At 44.6% G+C, this 26,106-nt stretch overlaps 3 protein-coding genes across 4 annotated transcripts; 2 read left to right on the top strand and 1 right to left on the bottom strand.

Moving 5' to 3' along the window:
- Nucleotides 1–1,200: 1,200 nt before the first annotated feature.
- On the bottom strand, nt 1,201–4,623 carry cryba4 (crystallin, beta A4). Its single transcript, XM_061263700.1, has 5 exons — nt 4,585–4,623; nt 4,272–4,390; nt 3,542–3,683; nt 2,039–2,181; nt 1,201–1,348 (listed from the first exon to the last, which is right to left on the bottom strand). Exons 1-5 carry the CDS (start codon nt 4,621–4,623, stop codon nt 1,201–1,203), a joined length of 591 nt encoding a protein of 196 aa, XP_061119684.1.
- A 6,637-nt stretch (nt 4,624–11,260) lies between these two features.
- Nucleotides 11,261–14,834, top strand: crybb1 (crystallin, beta B1). 2 transcript variants are annotated; one of them, XM_061262561.1, is made up of 5 exons: nt 11,261–11,391; nt 12,453–12,571; nt 13,273–13,405; nt 13,682–13,824; nt 14,657–14,834. In XM_061262561.1, the coding sequence occupies exons 1-5, from the start codon at nt 11,269–11,271 to the stop codon at nt 14,832–14,834; spliced, it is 696 nt and encodes a 231-aa protein (XP_061118545.1). In that variant the 5' UTR covers nt 11,261–11,268. The 2 variants fall into 2 exon arrangements, with proteins under 2 accessions (XP_061118545.1, XP_061118546.1); XM_061262562.1 differs by lacking the exon at nt 11,261–11,391 and adding an exon at nt 11,791–11,930.
- A 1,048-nt stretch (nt 14,835–15,882) lies between these two features.
- Nucleotides 15,883–23,607, top strand: acads (acyl-CoA dehydrogenase short chain). The gene is made up of 10 exons (XM_061262563.1): nt 15,883–15,991; nt 17,777–17,940; nt 18,732–18,881; nt 19,125–19,236; nt 19,768–19,919; nt 20,992–21,162; nt 21,273–21,410; nt 21,902–21,997; nt 22,257–22,313; nt 22,986–23,607. Exons 1-10 carry the CDS (start codon nt 15,964–15,966, stop codon nt 23,136–23,138), a joined length of 1,221 nt encoding a protein of 406 aa, XP_061118547.1. The 5' UTR covers nt 15,883–15,963; the 3' UTR covers nt 23,139–23,607.
- The last annotated feature ends 2,499 nt before the right edge of the window (nt 23,608–26,106 follow it).

Below are 26,106 nucleotides of genomic sequence, written 5' to 3' on the forward strand. Positions count from 1 at the left end.
AAATGCAGATGCTTCCATACAAGTATGCTGCAAGATATAATTAAGCAATTAACATCATATGATGGTCTGTGGCATGTATAAAAATGCTGAGCATGCCCAGTTGACCTTGATTTTGGATCAAGATGGCAAGAGGAAAAGAGCTAAGAGACTCTGAAAGAGGGTTCATTATCGGGGCACAGACAACAGGAGCTTCAGTCACAAAGACTGCTCAACTGGCTTGTGTTTCTATAGGAACATCGACTAAAGTCTGCATTGCACGGAAGGGTCACTGCAAATCAATAAAAAGTTAATGATCACCTTTATCCTATGATAAAACATTTCTATCCTGATGGGAGTGTCTCTTCCAGGATGGCAAAAACATATTGTTACAGAGGAGAAGGGCCAGACTGGTCAAAGCTAAAAAGAAGGTGACAGTACCACAAATAACTACACATTACAACAGTGGTATGCAGAAGAACATCTCTGAACACACAAGCGGATAGGCTACAGCAGCAGAAGACCAATAAGTAAAAAAAAAAAAGTCTAATAAATACCTAATTAAGTGAGTGTATATTCATAGAGTGTATATTCATAAAACCTATTGCTGAAAATAAAGCTCCTTTTAAAAGTAGCCATAGGAATTGTGCAGGTGTCTGAACTGTTAAAGCAAGTATGTGACTCAGGCCTGGTCAATTTCACATGAACTTCAAATAACATTTACAGAGACACCATTTTACCAGCAGAAATGATAGAACTGTGGAAAATGCAAACGTTGCCAACTATATGTCTTTATATTTTTTTTACAGGGAAGTGTAAGCCCAGCAGCCACCATGGATCACAACTCACACTAAATGCACTTCAGATTAACTGTGTACTGTTTTTGCCGTCAATATTGTGTTTTGCCCTGGTTTGGTGCCACGCTGGTCGAGCCTGGCCTCCGTTTATCACAATATCTCCCTTATCATTCCTGCTTTTGATGTGTTTATTTGCTTTGCTTGCTCGCTTGTTTTCTGTGTTTCTTTTTTTCTCAGCCGGACACACATCTAAAAGGCATGTTAATTCTGGCAGACAAACCCATTCAGGTGTTGTGATATGGACAGAGCCACAGCAGGACGTCAGTGAGGTTTAAGAAAGACACTTTATTCTGCACTGGATAGCAGTGGGGATCGGGCAAGGCTAAGACTGCTTTTCGAGGGAGGCTTGGGGTAAGCAGGGGCGGGGTTACTGCTGAATGCGGCGGATGGACTGAATCTGGGGGGTCTGTGAGTGAGAGCCGAACTCTCTGAAATGTTTGTACTCTCCGCAGTGGCGGTCACACTCCATGATGTACTGGTAGCCACGGTAGCCTGGGTACTGGTAGCACACAAACCTATCAGGGAGAGAGAGGGGGGGGGGGGGTTGGGAGATGTCATGGTGTGAAGCAGACCTAATTTCTTTCTGTAAAACGGGAGAGGGCAAGAGAGGGAATGAGAGAGACAAATAGAGCAATAGAGGGAGTAAGATAGTGAGAAAGATAGAGCGATAGAAAGACATATAAAGAGGGATAGAGATAGAGCACAGGGGAAATAAAGACAGCAGGATTTTTGAGGCATTAAGGTGAAGTTCCTTTTTTTATAATGAGCATTCCATGCCTTCTGACCACCAATCAACACGTTTGAAAAAAGACTAAAACACTTAAATATTAAAGGCAAATTTTAAAAGAATGACCCCCATGCATATCCAGCACGTAACATTACATTAATGGCATTTGACAGACGGCATTTACATTTGATTAGACTAAGCAGGAGACAATCCCCTCTGGAGCAATGCAGGGTTAAGGGCCTTGCTCAAGGGCCCAACGGCTGTGCGGATCTTATTGTGACTACACCGGGGACCGGCAACCCTGCGGGTCCCAGTCATGCACCTTAACCACTATGCTACAGGCCGCTCAATACAGGCAAGAGGAGTATGCAGGAACAGGCAAGAAAGGGAATGAGAGCATATGTACTAGTAGAACAGTCAGAGAAAGCAAAAGGGGGAATACAGGACAGACTGAGTACAGGGTTTTTTTGTCACTTACGATCCAGACTGCACACGCAGGGAGCCCACTTCGTTGTTGCACCATCCCATGGCCTGCAGGGAGGGGTAGTCATCGCTCAGCTCCCCCTTGCGGCCCAGGAAGTTCTCCCTCTCATAGATGGTCATCCGGCACTCCCTGTGGTTCTGTGGACGCACACGCAGCAAAGGGTCATTTCGGCAACGTCAGAAAACGGAAGAGTCCACACTGTGAACACCAGAATCTGAACAAGTATTTCAGTCTTATCTTGAGTCTTAAAATCTTATTTCTTTTACTTTTGCTAAATAAGGCAGATATATTGCCAATCAGGTAAGACTCAAGATTTGCCAATTGGGTGAGATAATTTCACATGTCAGGCAAACAGTAACTTAAAACAAGCTAATATGTTCTACTTGAGGGAAAATACAGAAGATCAATAGTCTCATTACAAGACTACAAAACTTGTTAAGACAGTAATTGTTTTGCATTGCACTCACTGTATGTTTCCCAGTGGCAAAAATATACACCAAAGAGTAAGTGTCATTTTGAGCCTAGTGGTTCTGTACAAGTCTCATAAAAAGGTGAGGTTCAGAACTTTTTACTTTACTTTTTGGTGTTAATAAATGTATGGCACTGAGGACTCCTTTTTATTCAGTCCACTGTTCTCTTTGGCACCTCTTTGAGTTTGTGGATGTGTGTATTTTCTGTAATTTTAACAACAGCAAAGCTTGGAACAAGGTGGTGGGTTCCATCCCAGCGCACACTACCCGCTGTTGGGTCTTACAGAGCACCGGATGCTAGCTTCAGAAGCCACTAATGCTCATTCTCCACAGGGCCCTAAAGGCATCCTGGAGTGAGTGTGACGGAATAAGGCTGCTTTCACTCCCCAAGGAGAAGCGCTGGCTGGTGTTATGTCACACACGCCGTCTGTACATGCAATGTGCAGTTAAATCATGCAACTCCTCGCACGTCAAACGTGCGAGAAGTGGCTTCAAAGCGTGCCGGGGGCGCTAAGAGGTACAAACGCGCTTCTGAGACCAGCGGTGTGATGTTGGAGCATGCCAATCAGTGGCTTCTAGGAAACCAAACTGTGTCACTCACTGAATCAAGCACAAACAACGGAAAGCCCCAGAGACCTGTGATGATACCATGAGTGTCCGTGTGCAAGATAGCGAGAGTGTGTGAGCAAGAGGGGGACTGTGTGTGTGTGTGAATGTGTGAATGTGTGTACTGAAGGTGTGTATGAGTCTGTGCGAATCTGTGGTCGAGAGAGATTGAGAGATAGCATTTGTTAGTGGGGGAAGGAGCAAGGATGTCAGGTGGCAGGCAGAGAGCAGGTTTGTGAAGGAGATCAGGAGGAGGAGAACAGGTTTATGAAGGAGATCAGGAGGAGGAGAACAGGTTTGTGAAGGAGAGCAGCAGGAGGAGAACAGGTTTGTGAAGGAGAGCAGCGGGAGAAGAACAGGTTTGTGAAGGAGAGCAGGAGGAGAGAGAGCTACAGAGTAAGAAAGGGCAGGCTGAACTCACAGCACAGGCAATGGGCCTGAAGGAGGTCATCCTCTCGATATGGTAGGAGTTGCTGCCCCCAAAGGCATCACACTGAGGGTACTCTCCACGCTCTAGCACAAACTGCTGGCCCTGGTATGCAGAGTGCTCGTAACCCACCCAACTGAGGATAAGAGAGAGAGAGAGAGAGAGAGAAAGAGAGCAAGGGAGAGAGAGGGAGAAACATTAAATGTGTTCATAGAGCTATTCTTTCTCTTCTGTCTCATGAATAGCAGGTCTCAGCCCTACCCTCACTCACTGGACTGTGTGTAACATAGGCCGTACGTAGGTGTGCTCACATATTTAAGAAAAGGTCTGCTCCCTTTCATAAGTGTTATCAGCTGCCTGTGTTTACGGACGGCTGCTGAGGGGGCCGGTCGCTAGACTGCCGTGTGTATGACCTCAGCATTTCTGCTAAACTTCTTCCTCAAAGCACAGAAAAAATGCCAATACATGTATTTGGAAGATACAGGCAGAGTAGCATGGTCCGTGTTTCGAGTATTCATTTCTAAAACAAAATATTTCACAGGACTGGCATAGGCCTGTGAAAGTGAAATCACTGTGTTGTGTGTTCTGGGAGCAGCAGATTGATACGTGTATCAGAAACGAGAGAAGAAGTAGGGTTTCCAGTGAGACCAGTGCAGTGTGCCGAGGGTGACGGTGCCACCCGGAGCGGAAGCCTCCGGAAGCGGGCGGGGAACGGAAGACTTACGCTCCGCTCTCCACTCTCAGCGAGCGCACGGTCTCGAAGCCAAACTCCATCACGTTGCAGCACTCAGAGGTGAACTCATGGCGACGGCCCTGGAAGCACTCCTCGTCGTACACAATAATCTGCGGGAGGTTTGGGAGAGAGAGGAAAGAGGCGAAGAAAAGGAGTTGAAGCACAGCTCGGTGGTGGCCCTGAGTGTGGGCTGAATTTTCAGGGTGACAAAGCACCATTGTGCTGAGAACCGGCAGTCTATCGTCACCGCCGAGAGTTCTATTGGGCTATATTCCGATCACCATTAAAGTTCTGTTCCACATACCTTCCAGTGACCGGAGAACTTGGTGCAGTGGTGAGTCATTGTATCTGTAAGGCAAAGACAATGACACTGAATGGGGGACTAACATTAGCTGCCCCAATAGCATTTCACATCTGCATTTGTATTTACTGTAGCCCTATTACCAACCCTGTATTCAATATTCTAGCCCAATACAGCAGTCACAAATCAGCTTGTGCACTGCCAAGAAGGCAATCAAATTCCAATTAATATAGTCCAAACAATTTTTGTCAATATAATATGTACCACATGCAAAAGGGTGCAGTGTACAGTGTATCCCAAAACCCTGTAGGAATATAATTCACAATTATATTCTTTTTTAATGCATTTTAACACACATTACTTCTCTTTACAAAAAGCAAAAAATCGAATTCAAAATATTGAACAGTTGGTTGAAGAGCAGAAGAGCGAAAGAGCCCCTGTTCAAAATCAATATCAGAAGCAATGATTGGCCAGAAACACAATCTCACGGAAAAGCAAAACCAGAACCTGCCCAGAAACAGGGCAAAAATAAAGAAATAAATTAAAAAAGAAATGAATATTGCGTAACAGGTCAAGTATGAGAGCCTAGATTGAAGTCCTCACTATTCTCTGGCATTTCATCTTTCAAGAGCTTTCACAAGTGCACAAAAGCACAGATGCCACATAAAGGCCTCTGCAGTGATCTGAAAGCAAGAACACAAGGGCTATGCAACCGCGTATACGCAAATACAAAAGGCCTGGCCTTAGAGCAGCATACAAGGCATATTCGCAGTGAATAGCGGCATAAAATTAGCTATTTTAAAGGCAAAGGCCAGGACCGGTGCTCCAAGGCACCCGGGCCACTTACTCATTTACCCTATCCTGTGTATAGTCTGAAAGTGTGTGTGTGTGTGTGTGTGTGTGTGTGAGGAGGAGGGAATGGCTCACTGGGTGTCGGGGGGACAGGGGGGGGAAACCGAACAGTACTCACCTCGCTGAGATGCCCTTGGGACTTCCTAACGTGAGAGTGAGAGCTGGCATGCGCTCGCGCCCTTTTAAAGCCTCCCCTGGAAAAGGGCCCGGCTAAAAGGCCCAGCTCAGCACAGGGGTGGGGCTCCCCATTGTACCACCAACAAAGAGGGTTAATCTATAGACCCCCACAGAAGTGCAGACACTACACTATCCCCGTGCCAGGGTGCCCGTACGGTTCTATGGAGGGAGACGCCGGTCACAAATCCACCGAGAGGGAGAGAAATATCACTGCATTAATATCTGTATCACTATGATTGTTGTGGTTACTCTTACGTACAGTGCGTTTCCTGTTCTTAACTCAGCTCAGCCGTTAATGTACTCCTGAACAGTTCTGCCGGTAGTTTTAACATGGGTTTCAGATGAACGGGGGAGTGAGAGAGGGAGGGAGAGGAAGAGAAAAAGGTGGAAAGCACATGGAAATAAAAAACGGAATAAGAAAACACAAAGCCCACAAATGTATCCCTGAAATCGTCCCTAGACTTGTATATTTTTTACTATTCTTTCTCTTTGATTAGGCTTATGCTGATGTATTATTAATAACTGTATTGTACTGAATAGTATATAGTAATAATAAAAAACAATAACGCCTGGAGTCACGGGAGTCACATATTTTGATACGGTGTTAAAGCGATCTGCTATTTCTGACCACATTAGGCCACATATACCTATGCAAAATCTAATATTCATATGCTCACATATATACATATATATATATATATATATATGTATTTACAATATTATGAACACAAATACTTGTTAAGTTGTTGCGATATCATTGATATGTTTTAAAATTGATATTATTAACCATTTTATTTTTAATGTTAGGCAAGGGAGATATAGATGCTTTGGAGAATGCGATAGTCAGAGTAAGATCTGTGCGAAAACTAGAAAGGGCATCTGTTACTGGGTAACAGGATCAGCTACAGTAGCTCCTAACTAAACCCATTATTCTCATTGGCACGACTCAAACTCTGTACAAACTGCCATACAAACTGCACAATTACTACACATGACATACATTTCCACATCACAGCCATTTACGACTTTTTTTAATTGGAGATAAGTGATGAGAAACAAGCAAGCTCTCATTTTTTGTTTTGAACGTTTTATACTTATAAATAAACTAAATTAACTGAGTTTAATGGAATGCTTGTGAGTCACGACAAGCCATAATACAAGTTAAATGACATTCAATTTAAATGAGAGAGCTGTAGTTCGTTGCAAACAACAAATAGTTTATTTTTGTTTAGGGTTATAATAGTCCGTACTAGATAGTTAGCTGTTTTGAAATTGCCACACAGCTACTTTAATTTAAGCTCAAAGTACTAATCTAAGCTCAATGTACATAGGTTAATACATACTTAAAACAAGTCTGCAAACTAGCGAGACGTTCAAAACAAACAGGACCTGTGCACGGATATAGTGTGTTCTCTGTTTTCTGCTCTCTATGTGTCACAGATGGAGTTCCTCAGACTGAAGGAAAGTAGGGCATGACTCCAATGTGCAGCATGCATTATCCATATTAAATGGAGGGAGAAATGCAAACAGCAATAAAAAAGAAGCCGCTTTTAACAAAACATCTTTGCCATCGTGTTTAAAAAATTGAAATGAAAATGGTTGAAATTCTGGCTCGGAGCATCAAGATTTTCCAAACAAAATGACAAAATGACACCTAGGAACCTATTCTGGTACTGCTCCCTGCTCTCACTTCCTCAAAGCTGTATTCCTCTTTCTGAACAGTGAGTCATGATACATTATTCATGGAACATTGGGCTTGAGTCACAAAAGCATGTGTGGCAATCAGAGTTTAGGGTCCTCTTACATGACTATTTGTTATCCATGCATGAGATAATTTGACTTTTATATAATAATAATAATTATTATAATATTCACATTTGTATTATTATTATTATTAATAATAATAATAATAATAATAATAATAATAATAATGGAAAATAATGATTCTGTTTTATTCCATTTTACAGTTTTGAAGCTAACTTGTGGTTTGCATTGTTGCAGGTTTTCACTTGCAGTGTAGCCTGTTAGTTCTGATTGTGAAGTCATCTGTGGATAATAGTCACTGGCACATCCATGCCTGCCTTGTTCAGAGCATTCCTGATCTGTCAGAGAGGTGATTGGGTTTTATTTTTTATTTTTATGGCGAGAATTCTTCAGTCATAACTGTAGAGGTCTTCCTGCGTCTATCAGTCCCTTAGCGATTACTGAGATCACCAGTACTCTCTTTCTTCTTCTTTTTCTCAGCCTCATAGTACATGGGGACATGTAACATTATCACAAAAATGCTGAGAAACTACCCACTTTGATTACAATTGATTGATTGTTTACAAATCTAAAATCATGGAGTACTGCGCAAAATCAAGAAAAATAGAGATTTATTCCAAGACTTACAGAGTTATAAAGACCAGTGGCCAGTGGTTTTTACAGTCCATTATACTGTACACTGGCATGTAAACATTGAAGTAGACTAGGCCTACTCTCCCTGCCAGCAGCAGCCTGTTATACTTACAAGTAACAAACACAAGCTTCAGTATCCTTTCTGTTGGAGGATGTAAAAGGTGAGGCTTGCTTTATGAATGAATTGGTTTACTCTTGCACCTCATGCTCAGGGGGGTGAAAAGGCTATCATCAGTAACAGCATGGACCCCCTTTATCCTTTCATTTTATTTTGACCCACTGTCTGCCCCATGCTATCAAGCCCCACTCTGTTAACTCTGTACTGCCCCATGCTATCAAACCCCACTCTGTTAACTCTGTACTGCCCCATGCTATCAAACCCCACTCTGTTAACTCTGTACTGCCCCATGCTATCAAACCCCACTCTGTTAACTCTGTACTGCCCCATGCTATCGAACCCCACTCTGTTAACTCTGTACTGCCCCATGCTATCAAACCCCACTCTGTTAACTCTGTACTGTCCCATGCTATCAAACCTCACTCTGTTAACTCTGTACTGTCCCATGCTATCAAACCTCACTCTGTTAACTCTGTACTGCCCCATGCTATCAAACCCCACTCTGTTAACTCTGTACTGCCCCATGCTATCAAACCCCACTCTGTTAACTCTGTACTGTCCCATGCTATCAAACCCCACTCTGTTAACTCTGTACTGCCCCATGCTATCAAACCCCACTCTGTTAACTCTGTACTGTGAAAACCACACACTACTCACAGTACATTAAATAATTTACTCAAAGAAAAATTACTTCAAATATTAAAAAAGATGAGATAAAAAAACTATATTTCACTCAAATATATATTAATTCTATGTATATTACTTTATATACAGTATTTATATTTCAAAAAAATGATTTATAAGGTGATGCAGCTCTCTGTTTTTATGCACCAAATTTTTGGAACAAACTTTTCGTTTCGGAATAAGTAACCTCCATTGACTGCTTTAAACAACAGCCAATTTTTATCATCTTGCAATTAATCCCACCTTTATTTTAATGCAACTGTTATTATAGTTATTATATTTAATATTTATTTTATATTTCTTCTACTTTTATATTTTATTAAGCTTTTTATATTTTAGGATTGATTTTATCATTATCAAGTCTATTACTATTATTTTCTTATTTGTACCCATGTTATATCTATAATTTTAAGATTTAGTTTCAGTGTTTTTTATTTTCTCTTGTACATTTTGCTGCTTGTGTCTTTTGTAATGCCTGGATTATTGATTATATGGTATAAATGAATTATTATTATTATTATTACTATTATTATTTTTTATTATTATTATTATTATCATTATTATGTCTGCGAGGATGATGCTACTGAAATGTATTGCATATGGGCATTGCTGTTTAAAAAAATGTTTTTAATCGTTGTTTGTACTCATTTATGAACACCTGAAGATTTAATGTATGGATCCAACACTTGACAATGCAATGTGAAATGTACGGTTAGGCCGCTGGATTTTCAGGTGCCTATTGTGACAAAGACATTTGGAAGCTAGATTGAGCACTCAAGATGAAATATTTAATATTGTGCCTACTCATCACATTGGAGCTACCTTTAGCTGTAGTCACACTGTGTCAACCTCTTGCTCATCTGGGTGCCATTTACTGCTCATATATAAGAAGTTAAAGCCTAGTATAAACAAATCCTTGATTCTTCATTCACCCTTGTCTTAAAATGTTGTCCAAATGAGCCATCTATGCAATGAGTTTTGGTTGCAATAATAGCTAAGCATCGTCCAGCTTCAAAAAAACAACAAAATGAATTTGTATTAATAATACTCCATCAGAGGATGACAAAAATAGTTTAATTTCATTCCCCAAGAGAAAAATAGATGTGTCATTGAAGGAATAAGCAGGATCTAAGGATTCTGTCTTGAAATGGAAATGAAATGATGGAGGTGAATTACCATCTCTCATGAACCAGGAAATACGTTGCCTTTTACCATAGCCACCCTTTTTCAAACCTCTGTCACATTATCTATCATTTTACTCAGTTGATACCCAATTTTACAGAGATTTTCACACTGAAAGCCTCATCTCACATTTAATGTTCACATTTTATATTTGCCATTTCAGCTCGACTGTAAAGTTCACTGAACAGCTGAATTGAGTTCACTGAATATTGTTTTAACAATCTGAGGGCATTGTTCAGTTAAAATAAAGGAAAATAAATAAAGGTCAAGTTAAGACAGCAGAAACAAAAAAACCCTGTTAAACTTGACTAAAGAGTGATCGCCAAGGACAGAGAGGTTGAAGAAGAGGGACATAGAGAGAAAAAGAGAGAGAGTGAAATGGAGATTAGTGTGAGATACGACCTCTGGCCTGTACATTCCTGTGGTCCATATGCGGGCTATAGCTTAGGGCAGGGCCTCGCGGGGCAGAAACTGCCGGGCTCAGGGATTTCCATTGACAGCAAAGTGCTTACGGACATTGGGCGAGCTTTCTGGGCAATGGCGGGCTTAGGCGGCAGCCGACTCTGATGACACGGGTGATTCTTTTGTGTGCTCGGCCCCTCCACGCTCCCCTTGCCAGGGTATAAAAGGTTGGGCACTGAGCAGAGGGGGCCAGCACGAGCCAGCCAACCCGCACGGCACTGCAAGCTGTACTCACCTCACGCAGGTAAGAAACCACCAACCCCCACCCCCACAGCTGCACCTGCACCTGCGAACCTGATTAATGAGCTCACCGCCCCAGCGCACAACCTGAGGCCTCCTGCGCTGAGCTTAGCCTAAACACAGTCCCCACTGCAGCTTCCATCCAGAGTGGGCGCACTGCGCACCACAGAGGAACAGGGGCTGTTCTGGTCCAGTTGGGGAGCTATCCTACAGGCTGAAGGGGAGCCGCATGGGATATAGGTCCTACAGCTTGGAGGGCTAGCTTTTGGAATATGGGGATGAAACCTGGACAGATTTTGTTTCTGTGGGGCAGTCAGGCTGGGGGCGCGAAGCCTCGAGCCAGGCTCCCTGACCTCCCCCCCACCCCCTTCATCCTCCCGAGGGGGAACCTCAGGGACTGTTTGATGTGGCCCCGTACTCAACCCAGCCAGCTCACCCACTTCGGATTCTCTCTGTCACCCCTGCACTTGCTCACCTCCCACACCCTTTCCCTGGCTCATCTCTTACTCATCTCTGTCTCCTTCTCACTCTCGCCTTCTCTCTCCTCCCTTGGCAGACTCTTCTGAACCTTAGCCATGTCTCAGACAGCCAAGTCCGCTGCCAGCCAGGGCACCGATGCCAAGGACAAGGGCACCCCAGCCCCTGCTGCCACCAGCAAGGCCACCAAGACCGGAGACCCCGGCATGGGTAACTTCAGAGTAAGTGAGGCGACTTAGCGAACGGGAACATAGCCAGCCCTAAAGCTGAACCGTAGCCGGCCGATACTCCATTATAGCAAATACAAGGTTGTAGCAGTAATCCCTCTCATTGGGTGCACACATCCACTGCAGCTGGCGCGGAATAATAATAGGGAGATGGAGGGGAGGCTAGAGCACCATGCAGCGCTGAACTAGAGCGTGCTGTGTGGACAGCAGTCTCCCAGACAGAGCCCTCTGTCCAGCGCTGGGCTGAATACTGATGGGAGACCCAGGGAGAGCAGAGCTCTGCTAAATACTCAAGCTGGCACCTGAGTCGGGCGTCTGGCGCTGCCTGCTGCTGTGTCACGGCCAGACACAAATCACTTTGAGCCTCTGGCACATTTAATACCGCGAGGCCAAGGGACTAACAATGAAAGGACTGGAGCGGACAGCAGTGGATATTAGAGCCGTAATCCTGCACCAGCTTTGAGCGGTGAACGGCACCGAAGACATCACCCTCTGAAAAGGATAGCATGGCGATTACACCCTGATTTGCAGAGGTTAAGCCTCATGTTTCTTAAGAACAGGCTCAGTTCCTTGGTTTTTGTTGGTGGTTGATGCTATTTTTTAGGGACATAGTCACAATGTAACATTGCCTGGTCTGCTTGCCTATGCAAGAGAGCTCCTCACAATGTTAGATACAAAGACTAGATTCTATAGACAAGAGAAAAGCACTGCTTAAACACAAAGCCAAGTGTAGTTCAGTATTAGTGAGCAGCCAAGTGGTGTATGTGTCTCTGAGACAGAGTGGTGCTCAAACTGGTTTTGAGGTGAAGGACAGATGGGTCTGAGAACATAGGTCAGAAATCATGCCAGTTGTATTATGAAAAATTCTTAGGCAGAACTACACACACACCAGGAGGTTAAAGTAAGGAACCAGAGCATGGAAAGCAGATGCTCATGAACAAAGGTTCCCAGCAACAGAATGGATGCCTACCTGCCAGAAAGGAACCGCTTTCTTCTGGTGAAGGCGACACTGCGGTTGGTCCCTCTCTTATATATACCCCCTTCCCTCCTTTTAGATCATGCTGTTCGACCAGGAGAACTTCCAGGGCAGGATGGTGGAGATCCAGAACGAGTGCGTGAACATGTGCGACCGTGGCCTGGACAGAGTGCGCAGTCTGCGCGTGGAGTGCGGCCCGTAAGTCCCGCCCAAAACATCTGCCCACAGGGCGCAAAGGCACCCAGTCTCCCCGTCAGCAGCGTGCCGCTGTTCCCAGACGCAATAACATTTAACGATAGGACCGTGCAATCCGAGAAATGCACTCTGTAGACTCAACACTATGGATCACTATGGAAACAGAATGAAATGCTGAAACTGATGTGGAGTACAAATGCATATATGATGTGGAGTACAAAGCTTCTCTCACATCCATTGATTGGCAACTTGCACATATTTGGGTACTGATATAATGGATATGGATAGTGGTAGAATGGATAGTGATTATTATTCAATAGATTCTCTGTTTTTTTGTAGTTAAAGACTGAAAAAATTATAAACAAATAAATACACACAGTCTAATCAATGGGGCCAGAGATATCTGGCCTTGTGATTCACTTGACACCTCTGGTAGGCTTGGTCTCCTTGCAGTGCTGTGAAACCAGCAGTAGTTTGAGCCTGAGTGGCCAACAGTTAAGGGAACAATCCAAACTTGTCTCTGAAAGACTCTCTCTTCCTCCCAGCTGAGCCTAACTGTGTCTGCTCTCCTTTCTTTCACCCAACCCCATCTCTACATCCCTATCGCTCCTTTCTCCACCCGTTTCCCTCCTTTCCATGGCCGCTCATCTCTGGAACCCCCATCCCTGGACCCCCCCCCCCTCCCCTGCTCTCTCTGTCTCCAGCTGGGTTGGCTTTGAGCAGACTAATTTCCGTGGCGAGATGTTCATCCTGGAGAAGGGGGAGTATCCTCGCTGGGACACCTGGTCCAACAGCTATCGCAGTGACTGCATCATGTCCTTCAGGCCTATCCGCATGGTGAGAAACAGCACCCCCATGTGTTCAGGGATCAAACCAAACGCTGACACACTGACACCAGACTGAGTACCCCACACTCAGGCTGAGACACATGCATTGACTAACGACACATGAACAATGACAGCGGTGTGAACACCCACAATAAAACTAAAGCACCACACTCGGGCCATGCTATGCGCACACCACACACACCATTAGCAGTGGCTGAGCATGTACCACCCAGGTCTATTGCCCAGGATCTCCCTTCTCACTCCCTCCTCTCCTCCGGATCAACAGGACAGCCAGGAGCACAAGATCTGTCTCTTCGAGCTGTCTGACTTCAAGGGCAACAAGATGGAGATCCAGGAGGATGACGTGCCCACCCTCTGGGCACACGGCTTCTGTGACAGGGTGGGCAGCGTGAGGGTCCCTGGAGGAGTGTGAGTATTCCGGGGGTCCGGGAAGGGCTGGGGGCAAGGGGACGGTGAAACCGCCATGCACATCTGCTGTTTACTGTTGGTGCTGATAGGGCTGAGAATCACTAAACCTGACACTGACCACGGTGATGAAGGACATTACATTACCTTAAGATAATCTCTTTGAAAATGGTTAAAGCTAACACCTTTAAGAGTCAGGACCTGTGTAAGCAAAGCTGCTCCACAACTGACTGGAATGCCAACCTCAGGCAGCAAACAAATATGTCAACCAGTGATATCTCACTTACACAGTAGCCCTAGCCAGCAATACATAATTCATTTGTACCTATTTTTCTTGTAAATATTGCTGATTAATACCCAAGCAGAGCACTATTCTGTTTCAGGGTACAATTTGGAAATGTGTTCCTTAAAGAACAAAAATGTGTGTGTGCATAGAATGCATAGAATAAGTAGGCTTTCTTTATATGGGCTAAAACAAGGTAGAGAGTGACTACAGTGGAAAAGGTCTGATCCAAGTGGAGCTAACCAGGAAAAAAATGAAAAAGGGAAAAACACAATGCAAGAGCATGTGCAGGAGCACATATGGTTGGCATTCAAAATAGAGCTCTGACACACACCTCAGGCTAAAATATGCCTGGTTAATCAGCATGGCATAGATTGAGGGATTCAGCAGATGGAATAAACCATTGAACTTTGCTAGTGTCTTCCTCTCGAGGATGTTCTATCAAAACAAGCTCAAAAGCAATGTAATTGAATTAAGTGTTTGTTAATTACCCTGGCTATGGTTTACAAATCTTTCTGACTCTATTCATTTTCCTTCTGGGTCCTTCTGCAGGTGGGTTGGCTATCAGTACCCTGGCTACAGAGGCTACCAGTATCTGTTTGAGTGTGGCGACTACAGACACTACAACGAGTTTTGTGCCATCCAGCCCCAGATTCAGTCCATGCGACGTGTGAGGGACATGCAGTTCCACCAGCGCGGGTGCTTTAACTTCACCACTGCCAGCAAGTGAGCTCCCCCTGCTGGTGACCTCCAGCACTGCACCAAGCTCAGGGGCTGTTTTATCCCCTGCCCCCCTCCCCCCCTACACCCCCCCGCCCTCTGACTTCAACCAGAAAAAACGAGATATAGATATGACAGCATCGTAACGGACATCTACTTGACTTTTTATGATGCCCTTAATAAACATGTTTTAGAGAATGAACCCTGCTGCCTGGCTTGTCTTCATTAGCCTCCATTTTTCTTTCTCTTCTTGTGTGGTTCTCTGTCCTCATTGCAAACACAGTGCCACCCTGAAATATTATCCCTCTCTCTGAAGGATAACAAAAAACTCACAGAATCTCACAGTAAACCTGGGAGGGTAAATACAAATAAATAAAAAATGACCACAAAAAAGGACATCTAAACAAACAGCGAAACTAAAATATATATTTCATATATCACCCTGAGTATAACCACAATTTTGCAGAACATGAAACAAATGCTAAAATGTTGCTTTGCTAAATGCGAGATGTATTGCTGATTTGCTTTTTGCACTTGCTGTCCCCCCTGGAACTATACTTTGCCTTTGCCTTTCTTGAGAATTATAGCAGTTGATCCCTAGATTAATGGTCTTTGCACTTGTGTTTGCATTGCAAGTTGCCATGGATAAGAGCATCTGCTAAATGCAAGTAAAGTAAAGTCAACAATTTTCAAGTAAATACCTACTGTACACCTACCTATGGAGAACACCACATTAAATGCAGTGCTGATAATCTGGGCAGTCTGATCATTTACTTATCAGACATTATTTATGCTCTTATTAAATATAGTAACAGACGCATTGTGAGAGGATTGTGAGATGTGTATGGTACTGGGTAGTGTTGAGCATGCAATAGTGGTGTGTTGTAAATTCGTTAATAAAAAAGAAATGCTATTGAATAGAATCGTGGAAAGTGGTGAATGGGTTGCTGATGTTAGAGATTTCTTGGGTGAAGGGTAAGGTTGTGCAGACAGGGATCTGACAACCGGCCTAATCTGTTCAACCCTCCAGCCCAGTAGGTGGAGGTAATGCAGCTTTCATTCAATTGAATAAACACAATAGAAGAAGAAGAAGTAGATTTGTTACAGCAATGACAGATACGCTCTAGCAGAACCCTGTGATGGCATCTCTTTTCAGTTTTCGAAAAGGTCAGTAATTTATGATGGTTTTTTGTCACTAGCTACCTGCTATTTTAAATTCGATTCGAACGAGGTTCAGATCACTTTAGATAAAAAGTTGTCTGACGATATCTGTGCACACATTTTTGTTTTGTGGAATGCTGTTGTTTAGCATGATCGTAGCAGTAGCTAACCGGCTTGTCAGTCGTGTGGTAAAGTTAGTTTTATTTTTACAGTTTGCCTGCTATCTTTACTCTTGTTGGCTATCTAAGAGTAAATATAATACTAATAATAAATGTCCCCGAAACGGCTAGCATGTCAGGTAACCAAAGTACGAAAATGGTCACCTAAAATATGTCAACAAGCTGAAAGTTGTTTTTTATGCTGCTAAAGGTTATTGTGTATGACTAGCTAGAGCATGTTTGCAGCTTGCGAATGTTAGTAGCTGGCTGCTATGTTTTATTTGACTCGCAAACTTATTTTAACCGCCTGACAAGAATTGGCAGCTTGCAAAGGACTTTATGTAACATTAGAGTAGCTTGACTATTGCAATGGGGTCAATTTAGGACTTTCCTGTTAAATTTTACTCGAACTAGCCTAGTTAATGTTAAGTTACCAAAGCAACACGATAATTTAGCCTACAACGTTACCCTAGAAGCAATTCAAAACAACGATTGTGTTATTTAAGCCATCGTTAGCTTATGTATTGCATATTTCGTATATGCCAATTTCCTGCGTTATTTGAGCTTGTGTGAAGTCAAGCAGGACCCAGGAGTCCACTGCAAAGACGTGAAGTAACTATACACACCAAATAACAACATAGTAGTTAATATTCGGTACATTTCTAACAACAAGACCAGCCTATTAAACTTCATGCAGGCGCGCGGACTGGGACAAGGGTCAGAGCGGAGCGCGCAAACGTAAATTCACCTTTCACCCAGTTAGGATCAGATCGGTCATAAGGCGTTAGAATTGGACGTTACATGACCTGAAGATAAAGTGATTATAATTTTATACTTCTCTGTCTGTTTAAACAGAGAAACGACTGCAATTTAGCGCAGTTTTTGTTTGAGATGGGATGTCGGGAGTTATTTGGGAAATTCATCACAACTGGTTTCAAGATGCCTGCCTACAGAACAATGTATATGACCGCAATATATTTTAATTTGCCGTTGCAAATTTATCACAGATTGCTTGTCTTAACCCCAATAAATCATAGACACATTTTTAATAACTCAATTAAATGCCTCATTTTGAATTTACCCACCATCTTATGGGATTTATCTGGACATGAATATGGGCAAAGCAGCAGATTCGTCTGAAGTTTATTGAGCTTGTCTAAGGTTGCACGTAAATTTGAAAGCAGTCACAAGTGAAAACATGAAACAGAGTATCATTCTTGACAAAACTGTACCAATAAATGCGAAGACCATTTCCATTATTTCTCCTATAGGCAACACGTGGACACACACACACACACACACAAATGGTGAAAAGGACTCATATTTAACTGATTGACTGGCCACTGTGTTTACTGTGTGTGTGAGAAATGGCAGTAAATTGCGGATAGTGGAGGAATTGAAAAGGACTTTAGATGAAAAGACCTTTTAATTGTGAGCGAATTGCACAATTTGCACTTTGATGTCAGAACACACCCTTGCAGAAATAAAATGTGCTGCAGTATATTGTTAATATGTGAACTTTATAATGTAATTATTTACAGTACTGTACTATGTTGCGATGTCTCCCTCATTCCCTCTCTCCCTCCCCCTCCCTCTCTCCCCCTCTCCCTCTCCCCCTCTCTCCCCCTCTCAGCGCTGGGTGTGGTGTTAGGCCGGGGGATGCGTGGTCTTTCTCAGCTGGCGGAGCTGCCGGAGATGCACCAGATGCTCAGACAGACGTGCAGGGACTTTGCGGAGCGAGAACTGGCCCCCATCGCCGGCAGGCTGGACCGAGAGCACACCTACCCCGCCAAGCAGGTGCGCACCTCCAGGGTCATAAGTCAAGTGCCACAGCTGGTGGATGGCCCGTCTTTGGGGGAGGGTCGCTGGCTTGGTCGTGGGCCAGCAGACTCACCCCCTGCTGGGGTTCACATCAAAAGCAGGCAGCTAAAGCCAGGGCTTGCCTACCCTACTCCTGGAGATCTACCCTCCTGTATCCTGTGCGTCTTCATTTCAGCCCTTAATTGACACGCCTGATTCTACTAATCAGCAACTCTGGGACATCTCTAGCTGTTGCATGAGGTAGTAGATTAAGGAACCTGCAGGACGGTATATCTCCAGGAACAATGTTGGGCAGAGGGTGCTCTCTGGGTCTTGGGTACCCACTGTATTTTCCATTACAGGATTCTGTGTCAAGTACAGGTGTAAACCAGGGTAGTTCATAATTGGTTTGAATATTAACCATTAGGCACACCTGCTCACCAAGACTGGAGTTGTGTGCTCCTGACTTAAACATACATTTTTCTGGGGGGAAAATGAGGTGCAGTGTGAGGGTGTGTGAGGGATATGGGGTGCAGTGTGGGGGTGTGTGAGGGATATGGGGTGCAGTGTGGGGGTGTGTGGGGGATATGGGGTGCAGTGTGAGGGGGGATATGGGGTGCAGTGTGAGGGGGGATATGGGGTGCAGTGTGAGGGGGGATATGGGGTGCAGTGTGGTTGATATGGGGCACAGTGTGAGGGGGGATATGGGGCACAGTGTGAGGGGGGATATGGGGTACAGTGTGAGTATGTGAGGCGCAGTGTGAGGATGTGTGGATCTCTCTCCTCAGGTGCGGGAGCTGGGGGCTCTGGGGGTCATGGCAGTGGAGGTCCCGGAGCACCTGGGCGGGGCCGGGCTGGATTACCTGGCCTACAGCCTGGCTGTGGAGGAGCTGAGCAGGGGCTGCGCTTCCACGGGGGTCATCGTCAGCGTCAACAACGTCAGTCTGTGTCTGTCTGCTCCTGCCTGTCTGTTTCTGCCTGTCTCCGCATTTTCTGCATGTATCTCCGTCTGCCAGGGGTCAATTACATTTCAGTTCACATTCAGTGGCATTCAACTCCACCCTAGTTTGTGGCATTAAGCTCTTTGCTCACTCCCTCAGGCCTCCTGCTCTATCTCTCTCTCCGTTTGTGTGCCCCTGTACTTGCGTTGCCCACACCTCCCCCCTCTGTGTCCCCCTCAGTCTCTCTACCTGGGCCCCGTGCTGAAGTTTGGTAACGAAGAGCAGAAGGAGAAGTGGATCACCCCTTTTACTACGGGGGAGAAAGTGGGCTGCTTCGCGCTGAGCGAGCCAGGTAAGGACTCCAGACCGGTTGCTATAGCAACAGGGCTGCTCTGTCCCCACAGGCCAGGGGCTATGCTGGTATCTCAGGTGGTCGACCGGGACGGAGCGCACTTCCCTCTTTATAGAGCGGGAAATCAATCCACCAGGGATTGGGACACTGTGCTGTGGGAGGTGTAATGGAGAATCGTGAACCCAAGGTCTGGCTTACTGTGGTCTTTAAAGGCCTAATGTAGTTGCCAAATATGGATTAGTATGTAAATCTCAAGCAATTTCTAATCGTCGACTTGGTTAATTGGCCAAAGGTTTCCTCTCAGCTCATGTGTGAGCATTCTGGCTCACTGTCAACTGAGTTTCATGCCATTAATAAATGCATAATATCACCTGTCACAACTGATTGAGCACCAAATATTTGCTTTGAATGCACTATATTTTTTATGAAAGGGCTTAAGCCCCTCCCACTCTCAGTGGCATAGGAGCGTTTCATTGGCTCGGGTTGATGCCGAGGACGCTCGGCGCCCCCCCCTTTCTTCTCGTTACCCAGGCAACGGCAGCGACGCGGGCGCGGCCTCCACCGTAGCGACACAGGAAGGGGAGGAGTGGGTTCTGAACGGCACCAAGGCCTGGATCACCAACAGCTGGGACGCGTCGGCCGCCGTCGTCTTCGCCACCACGGACAAGAGCCTGAAGCACAAGGTAGGGCTCGCGTTCACCAGCAGGGGGCAGCACAGGGGGCAGTCAGGAGAACTACAGGACGGATTCGACGGCACCAAATATGCGTGAACATTCGGCAAGAGAAACGGTACTAAAAGTGTTTGGATGAAGATTCAAGATTCAAGGCTATCCAGTGCATTTTTTCCTGAAAAAATGTGTGCTCACAGGGAAATATTTTACAGGCCTGTGCTCCTTGAAAGAGATGTTCACATAGAGCCATGCGATTAATGCGGCCAATTCCACGTTTTAACTTGATGCATAACCCTACCAAAACCTAGCAGAGTCAGTTTCAGAGCTACTGAATGAGATGCAGTAGTGTGCTCTTAAATTTTGCATTTTTCTTAAATTGCTCTTAAATCTTAAAGATTTTAAATTTTAAAGAAAATTGCCCCTTCAAATCAATAGAACGGATGTCAGGAGCTTTACAAAATGGGACAAACAGTTCTGAGCGAATATTCTGTTCTGTGTTCTGTTATGTTTCTAACGCAAGAGAATAAACCCAGTCTGTGTAACAGGCCGTGAAATAAGATTAGATGCACAAGATAAGGCTTCATTACAAGAGTGCAGCGGGCTCATTTGGCTCTGAAAGTAATGCTGTGGATAGGAGCCAGGGCTAGATGGCACAGCACGGGGAAAATGCTTCATCGGTTATTTGACCTAAGGACTATGACCGGTATTGGCATTGTGCAAGATGTACGGTCATTTGAATCCTGTCCAGTTTGGATCTGAACGTGACCGCTCCCAACTGGTCCAAAAGCTGTTGCCGCTCTGTCACAAGACAGTCGCTGCTTTACAATACAGGTGTTGCATAGTGGGCAGCTTCAGAGGACAATAAGGACAATAAGCCCAAAGGCCACAGAACAATAAGCTCAAAACAATCAGGTTTTGTTGCTTAATTGGTATCATTCCCTGTCATATAGACCTTGGATGACACTGAATTGTGTCTGTGTCTGCATGTGCGTTGTGTAAGGAGGGAGGCTCTGATAGGACTGTAAAATCCTGACGTGGTGAATTCAGCCTGTCTGTCTCGCTCCCTCTGCCCTGCTGGTGCCAGGGTATCAGCGCGTTCCTGGTGCCCATGCCCCACCCCGGGGTGTCTCTGGGTAAGAAGGAGGACAAGCTGGGCATCCGAGCCTCCTCCACCGCCAACCTGATCCTGGAGGACTGCCGTCTGCCTCTGGGCAACCTGCTGGGCCAGCGAGGCATGGGCTTCAAGATCGCCATGGTAACCCCCGCGCAACGCACACCTGAGCGTACACCTCAACAATTGAACATGCACGTTATCGCCCTTTCACGTGAACCCCACTGAGTGTTTTTGGGGTGTTCTCCTCTCAGCAAACTCTGGACAGCGGGCGGATAGGGATCGCCTCTCAGGCGTTGGGCATCGCCCAGGCGGCGCTGGACTGCGCAGCCGACTACGCGCTCAAGAGGACGGCCTTCGGGGCGCCCATAGCCAAGATGCAGGCTATCCAGGTACATGGTCACTATTTCAACATCCTTTATGGTTAGGAAGGAACAGGTCAGGTGTCAAAATATGTCAAGCTGGGCGGCTCATTCTATTAAGATATGGATGAGCCTCACGGTCTCTGGAAGATTCTGGACCATGACCGTTCCGACTGTGAGCAAGAAGCTCCGTTGCGTGGCCCAGGGTATGGGAGAGATCCCCACTGATCGACTGACCCTGGTCTCCATTCCAAAGCTGTGTATGAAAGGTCTTCCTCTGACCCAACTCTGTGCTTAGCTGTAGTCTGCAGTGTAAAAAAAAAAAAAAAAAGCAGGCTAGCTGGCAATAGCACGTGGGACCACGGATGTCCACCCTCTCCAGTGGTTATCTAAAGTGGGGTTACTGTGGTTGCAAACCTTCATTCCTAAATAAAGTGGGAATAGGACGTGCTTAGCCCTGTTGTGAGTGTGAGCTTATTCCTGTGTGTGAATATGTGTGTGACGCTGTTTCTCTCTCCCAGTTTAAACTGGCAGACATGGCTGTGGCAGTAGAGAGTGCCCGTCTTCTCACGTGGAAGGCGTCTCTGCTACGAGACGCTAAGAAACCCTTCTCTAAGGCGAGTTTGGCCTGCACTGCGCAACGCACACATGCACACACGCACACACGTGCACACACGCGCTCACACACGCACACACCCACTCACACTTTCGATCACACACGCACACACCCACTCACACTTTCGATCACACACGCGCACACCCACTCACACTTTCGATCACGCATGCACACACCCACTCACACTTTTGATCACATGCACATTAGCTTGCGCGCACACTCACTCAACTGCTCACTGCGCTCTACTTCCTGTCTAACAGGAAGCCGCCATGGCCAAGCTGGCTGCATCAGAGGCTGCTACGTTCATCTCCCACCAGGTGAGTGTGTGTCCGTGCATACACACACACACACACACACCGCTCGTGTTGGGTTTACTACGCATGTAACGCAAGCTTCTGATCCAGTTACTTCTTTTAAAATGACTTTGGGGGAAACACAGGAGTGTTATATGTTATCAATTACATTTGCTTGCACTGCCTGAAGAAGATAATGGTAAGACATCACATGCTTTGCTTGTTCTTTATCAGCTGTGTGTCTTTCATTGCTCTATCATTAAATGATGTGGTGTTAAACCATATACAGTATACACAAATTAACCATAAGAGTATATGTAATGTACATCAGGGGACCCCAACCCTGTTCCTGAAGAAACACAAGGTCTGCTGACTTGTTTTCACCTTTAAAGTAATCAGCACCCAGTTTAGACACAAGAAGCCAGGTGATGAGTGCAACACTTAATTAAGCACTTCATGAAACCAGCAGACCATGCGCCCCTCCAGGGCTGAGGTCAGCAACCCCGGATTTAGACCAAAGAAACCAGCGAGGTGAATTAATTGTTAGTTAAACGTTAAAGCGCTTGACTGCAGTTAAGTGCCGCGTGACAACCACAACCAGCAGACCCTGCAGCTCCGCGGCTCCAGGGGTGGCTGTCCGTGGTGTACGTTTCGGCACCGCTCTGTGTGACGCGGTTCCCTTTCCTCCCGCCCAAGGCCATCCAGGTGCTGGGGGGCATGGGCTACGTGACGGAGATGCCGGCCGAGAGGCACTACCGCGACGCCCGCATCACCGAGATCTACGAGGGGACGAGCGAGATCCAGAGGCTGGTCATCGCCAACCTGCTGCTCAAAGAGTATCAGTCCTGAGGGGGGCGCTGCTGTTCCCCACCCCGCCCCGCCCTGCACCCCTCACTGCGCCTGTAGACCTGGGCCAAATCGCCACTGTGGTGAGAGGAACAGGAACCCGCTCATCGCCGTTTCTTCCAGAAGCACCGCGAAACCGTGTATTATTTAATTTTGAACCTTGAACGTTTTGTTGTTTTGGGAAAGTCTTTCAGGGACAAAGCTGTCCCTCCTGAAGTGCCGGTGGTTCATGTCCACTTGGACATGCAACTCCCATTTTGGCCTACGGGGGGAGACATAACAGAGTGCCTGCACCTGTAGCCGGTACCTACACTTGTAGAATGAAGTGCGTGTTTGTTTTATAGAACACTGAAAAGCTAGCTACAGGTGCATTGTTTTTCACACAACTCCTTTTGTTTTCTGGCAACTTGTATATAAATAATGTGAATTCTGTAGATTATGCCATTTTTAAGAAATAAATTAATAATCAGAAGTTCAGTATGTGGTGCAGTATTTGTTTCTGGGACCATTACAGTTTTTTACAATCGTTTTCACATTTGTCTCAATACCATGTCCACTTTTTCAAAACTCTTCACACAGTGTGCTCCTGAGCACATCAGTTAACCTTTGGTGCAAAATGCACTTCAACCACCAAAACACTTCATATTTCACCCAAAAGTAACTCATGCTGCCTTAACTATAGCATATGCTTTCTCCCATAAGACTACTTTTTCTCTCAATGTACAATGAACTACAAAACACAAACAACTTGGAGCATTGCTAAATACATATATTATGTGTTTCCCTTTCCTCTATTTTTGCATCCACAAATATTTCAAGCCAAGTAGCTAAAGAAACTTTTGATTTTTAAACTTTTAAAGAAACTGTTGGTTTGCCTCTCCCAAAAGTTGGTTTGCCTCTCATGACTTAGTGTGGTAAATTTACAGTAAACTGTATGAATGAATGTTTTACTGTATCGGAAACCCAGGATAACAATTTTTACTGTGTAATATAAAACAATATATGATGAGAAACAAATCACAAAAGCAACAGTATTCTTAAGGGGGTTTTATAATATTTTGCCATTTGCTCACAGTGCAATATACTGTAGTTCAGAAAAGAAAAATACAATACAGTCAATTACTCGAAATATATTCCAGTCAATAACATATACATACCAAGTAGCAAAATTTTCACTATATACAGTAATTCCCACATATATTGTCTGCCTATCAGTATCAGAAATCTACTGTTGGCCTGGCCCATCCATCCTGTCCTCTGCATTTGGCCAAAGATTTTCATCAACATCGCACCAAATATTATCTTTTGCCATACACCGAGGAAAAGATCTCTTTGCGTGCCTTATCCAGCCCTGGATGTGTTCCACTGTTATGTCCATACACCCAGCAGCCATTGCATCTAGAAGTGACATCTGGTCATGTGGGTGGTGGTTATAAACCTTCACATATACCTTCATAAACTTCACATTGGTACCTGAGTTCCTTGACACCCTCAGAGTTCCTGTCAAAGGGGACAGTGTACAACTGTTATCTGATCTGATGTTTCTGGAGCACTCTTGAAATGGTTGTAGTGCTTACACTGTCAATGTTTGGAAATATGCTTTTTCTGGAAACTTCTCAAATCACAATACTACTGTAATATACACATCAATTGAACTCCTTCAGTCAGAATGCTGTAAATACTGTATAGTACCTGTTGGTTTGCCTGAAAATCCTCAATATTGAAGCCACAGTGGATCTAGGCAAGTTTGGTTGAACCCTCAAACCTGCTTCTCTCAGGGACAGACCATGATTTACCACATTATCAATGACTGTGGCACTGATTTCATCAGACGCAACTGTTCTGGCTCTTCCACGACGTCTTCTTCCTCTGCCTATGGCTGCATCCATTTTCCTCACCAAGGCTAAAGAATGCAAATGCCAATCCAAAGATGGCCCCTTTTGTATATGTGGTAACGGGACACAAACAAAAAAGACCTGGGTAGGTTGTTCGCTGAAATGACAGCCAGGTGTTTCAGCAATACATATACAGCAGTAATAGTGGAAAAATCTCTTCAGTGACAACTACATCTATATTTTCCCTATATACATGCACATTTCAATGCAAGTATGACTTTTGTATCGATGGTAAGAAGGCTGCAAACAAAAAATAAAATGAATAAATTGAATAAACTTTCTGCTAAAATCAGAAGGATCTGTCAAGGATATAGTTTCATTTGTCTGTCAAAATACAACATATTTCTATCAACAGTGATCAGAATTTTTTTGGTTTTTAACTAAAAGTTAACTGTTTTGAACAGAGTATCTAAATGTCTGCAAAATTAGCTGTTTTTGTATAGACTTTTGCTGGTAGTGAACACTGACTGAGAGAGGTATTCATGAATTTTGGAAGAAGTGGTGATTGAATGCCTTTAGTATCAAAGCAATGCAAAAATATCCACAGTTTAGTTCACATGGTCTATTGATATGGTGAATGTGTTAAGTGTTTTGAAAAAGTGGACATGGTATTGAGACAAGTGTGAAAACGATTGTAAAAAAACTGTAAATAAAGTGGGCAGAAGTTAAATCAAGCTCCCAAGTGGCTTAGTTAACAGTGTACATGAGCACAGTTTCCTGACCTTGTGTCATCTGCTAAATATTTATTTGCTCCACTAACGAGTTTGATATATATAGTGCCCCCCCCCCCCCCAGTGATGTTTCAAAAGTGGCCACACGGTGACGCACTGCCCCAGTCATGTCACTGATTTGATTTCATTATGGCAGTTATGCAGTAAAAAATTTTGATTACAAATGACCAATGAAGTACTGCCTTGTGGACAGTATAAGAATAGCTTTTAGAATAAATACATAAAAAAGCTCAACTTAAGATGGGCTTTATGTGGTAGTATTTTCTTTATTTTGTTCTTTATGTATTATTCATAAAACTAATAATGATTTCATTGCGCATTTTCTTTAAATTGCTAAGATAGGTT

The sequence above is a fragment of the Conger conger genome, chromosome 12, assembly GCF_963514075.1.
Source record: "Conger conger chromosome 12, fConCon1.1, whole genome shotgun sequence".
NCBI lineage: Eukaryota > Metazoa > Chordata > Actinopteri > Anguilliformes > Congridae > Conger > Conger conger.

Coding starts and splice junctions, on each gene's coding strand:
- crybb1 (XM_061262561.1), top strand. CDS start 11,269: ATGTCTCAGACAGCCAAGTCCGCTGCCAGCCAGGGCACCGATGCCAAG. Junction 12,572..13,272: donor CTGCGCGTGGAGTGCGGCCC/GTAAGTCCCGCC, acceptor CTCTGTCTCCAG/CTGGGTTGGCTTTGAGCAGA. Junction 13,406..13,681: donor CCTTCAGGCCTATCCGCATG/GTGAGAAACAGC, acceptor CCGGATCAACAG/GACAGCCAGGAGCACAAGAT.
- acads (XM_061262563.1), top strand. CDS start 15,964: ATGGCATCTCTTTTCAGTTTTCGAAAAG. Junction 15,992..17,776: donor TCTTTTCAGTTTTCGAAAAG/GTCAGTAATTTA, acceptor TCCCCCTCTCAG/CGCTGGGTGTGGTGTTAGGC. Junction 21,411..21,901: donor CCAAGATGCAGGCTATCCAG/GTACATGGTCAC, acceptor TCTCTCTCCCAG/TTTAAACTGGCAGACATGGC.
- cryba4 (XM_061263700.1), bottom strand. CDS start 4,623: ATGACTCACCACTGCACCAAGTTCTCCGGTCACTGGAAG. Junction 3,684..4,271: donor CTGAGAGTGGAGAGCGGAGC/GTAAGTCTTCCG, acceptor TCTTATCCTCAG/TTGGGTGGGTTACGAGCACT. Junction 1,349..2,038: donor CTGCGTGTGCAGTCTGGATC/GTAAGTGACAAA, acceptor TCTCCCTGATAG/GTTTGTGTGCTACCAGTACC.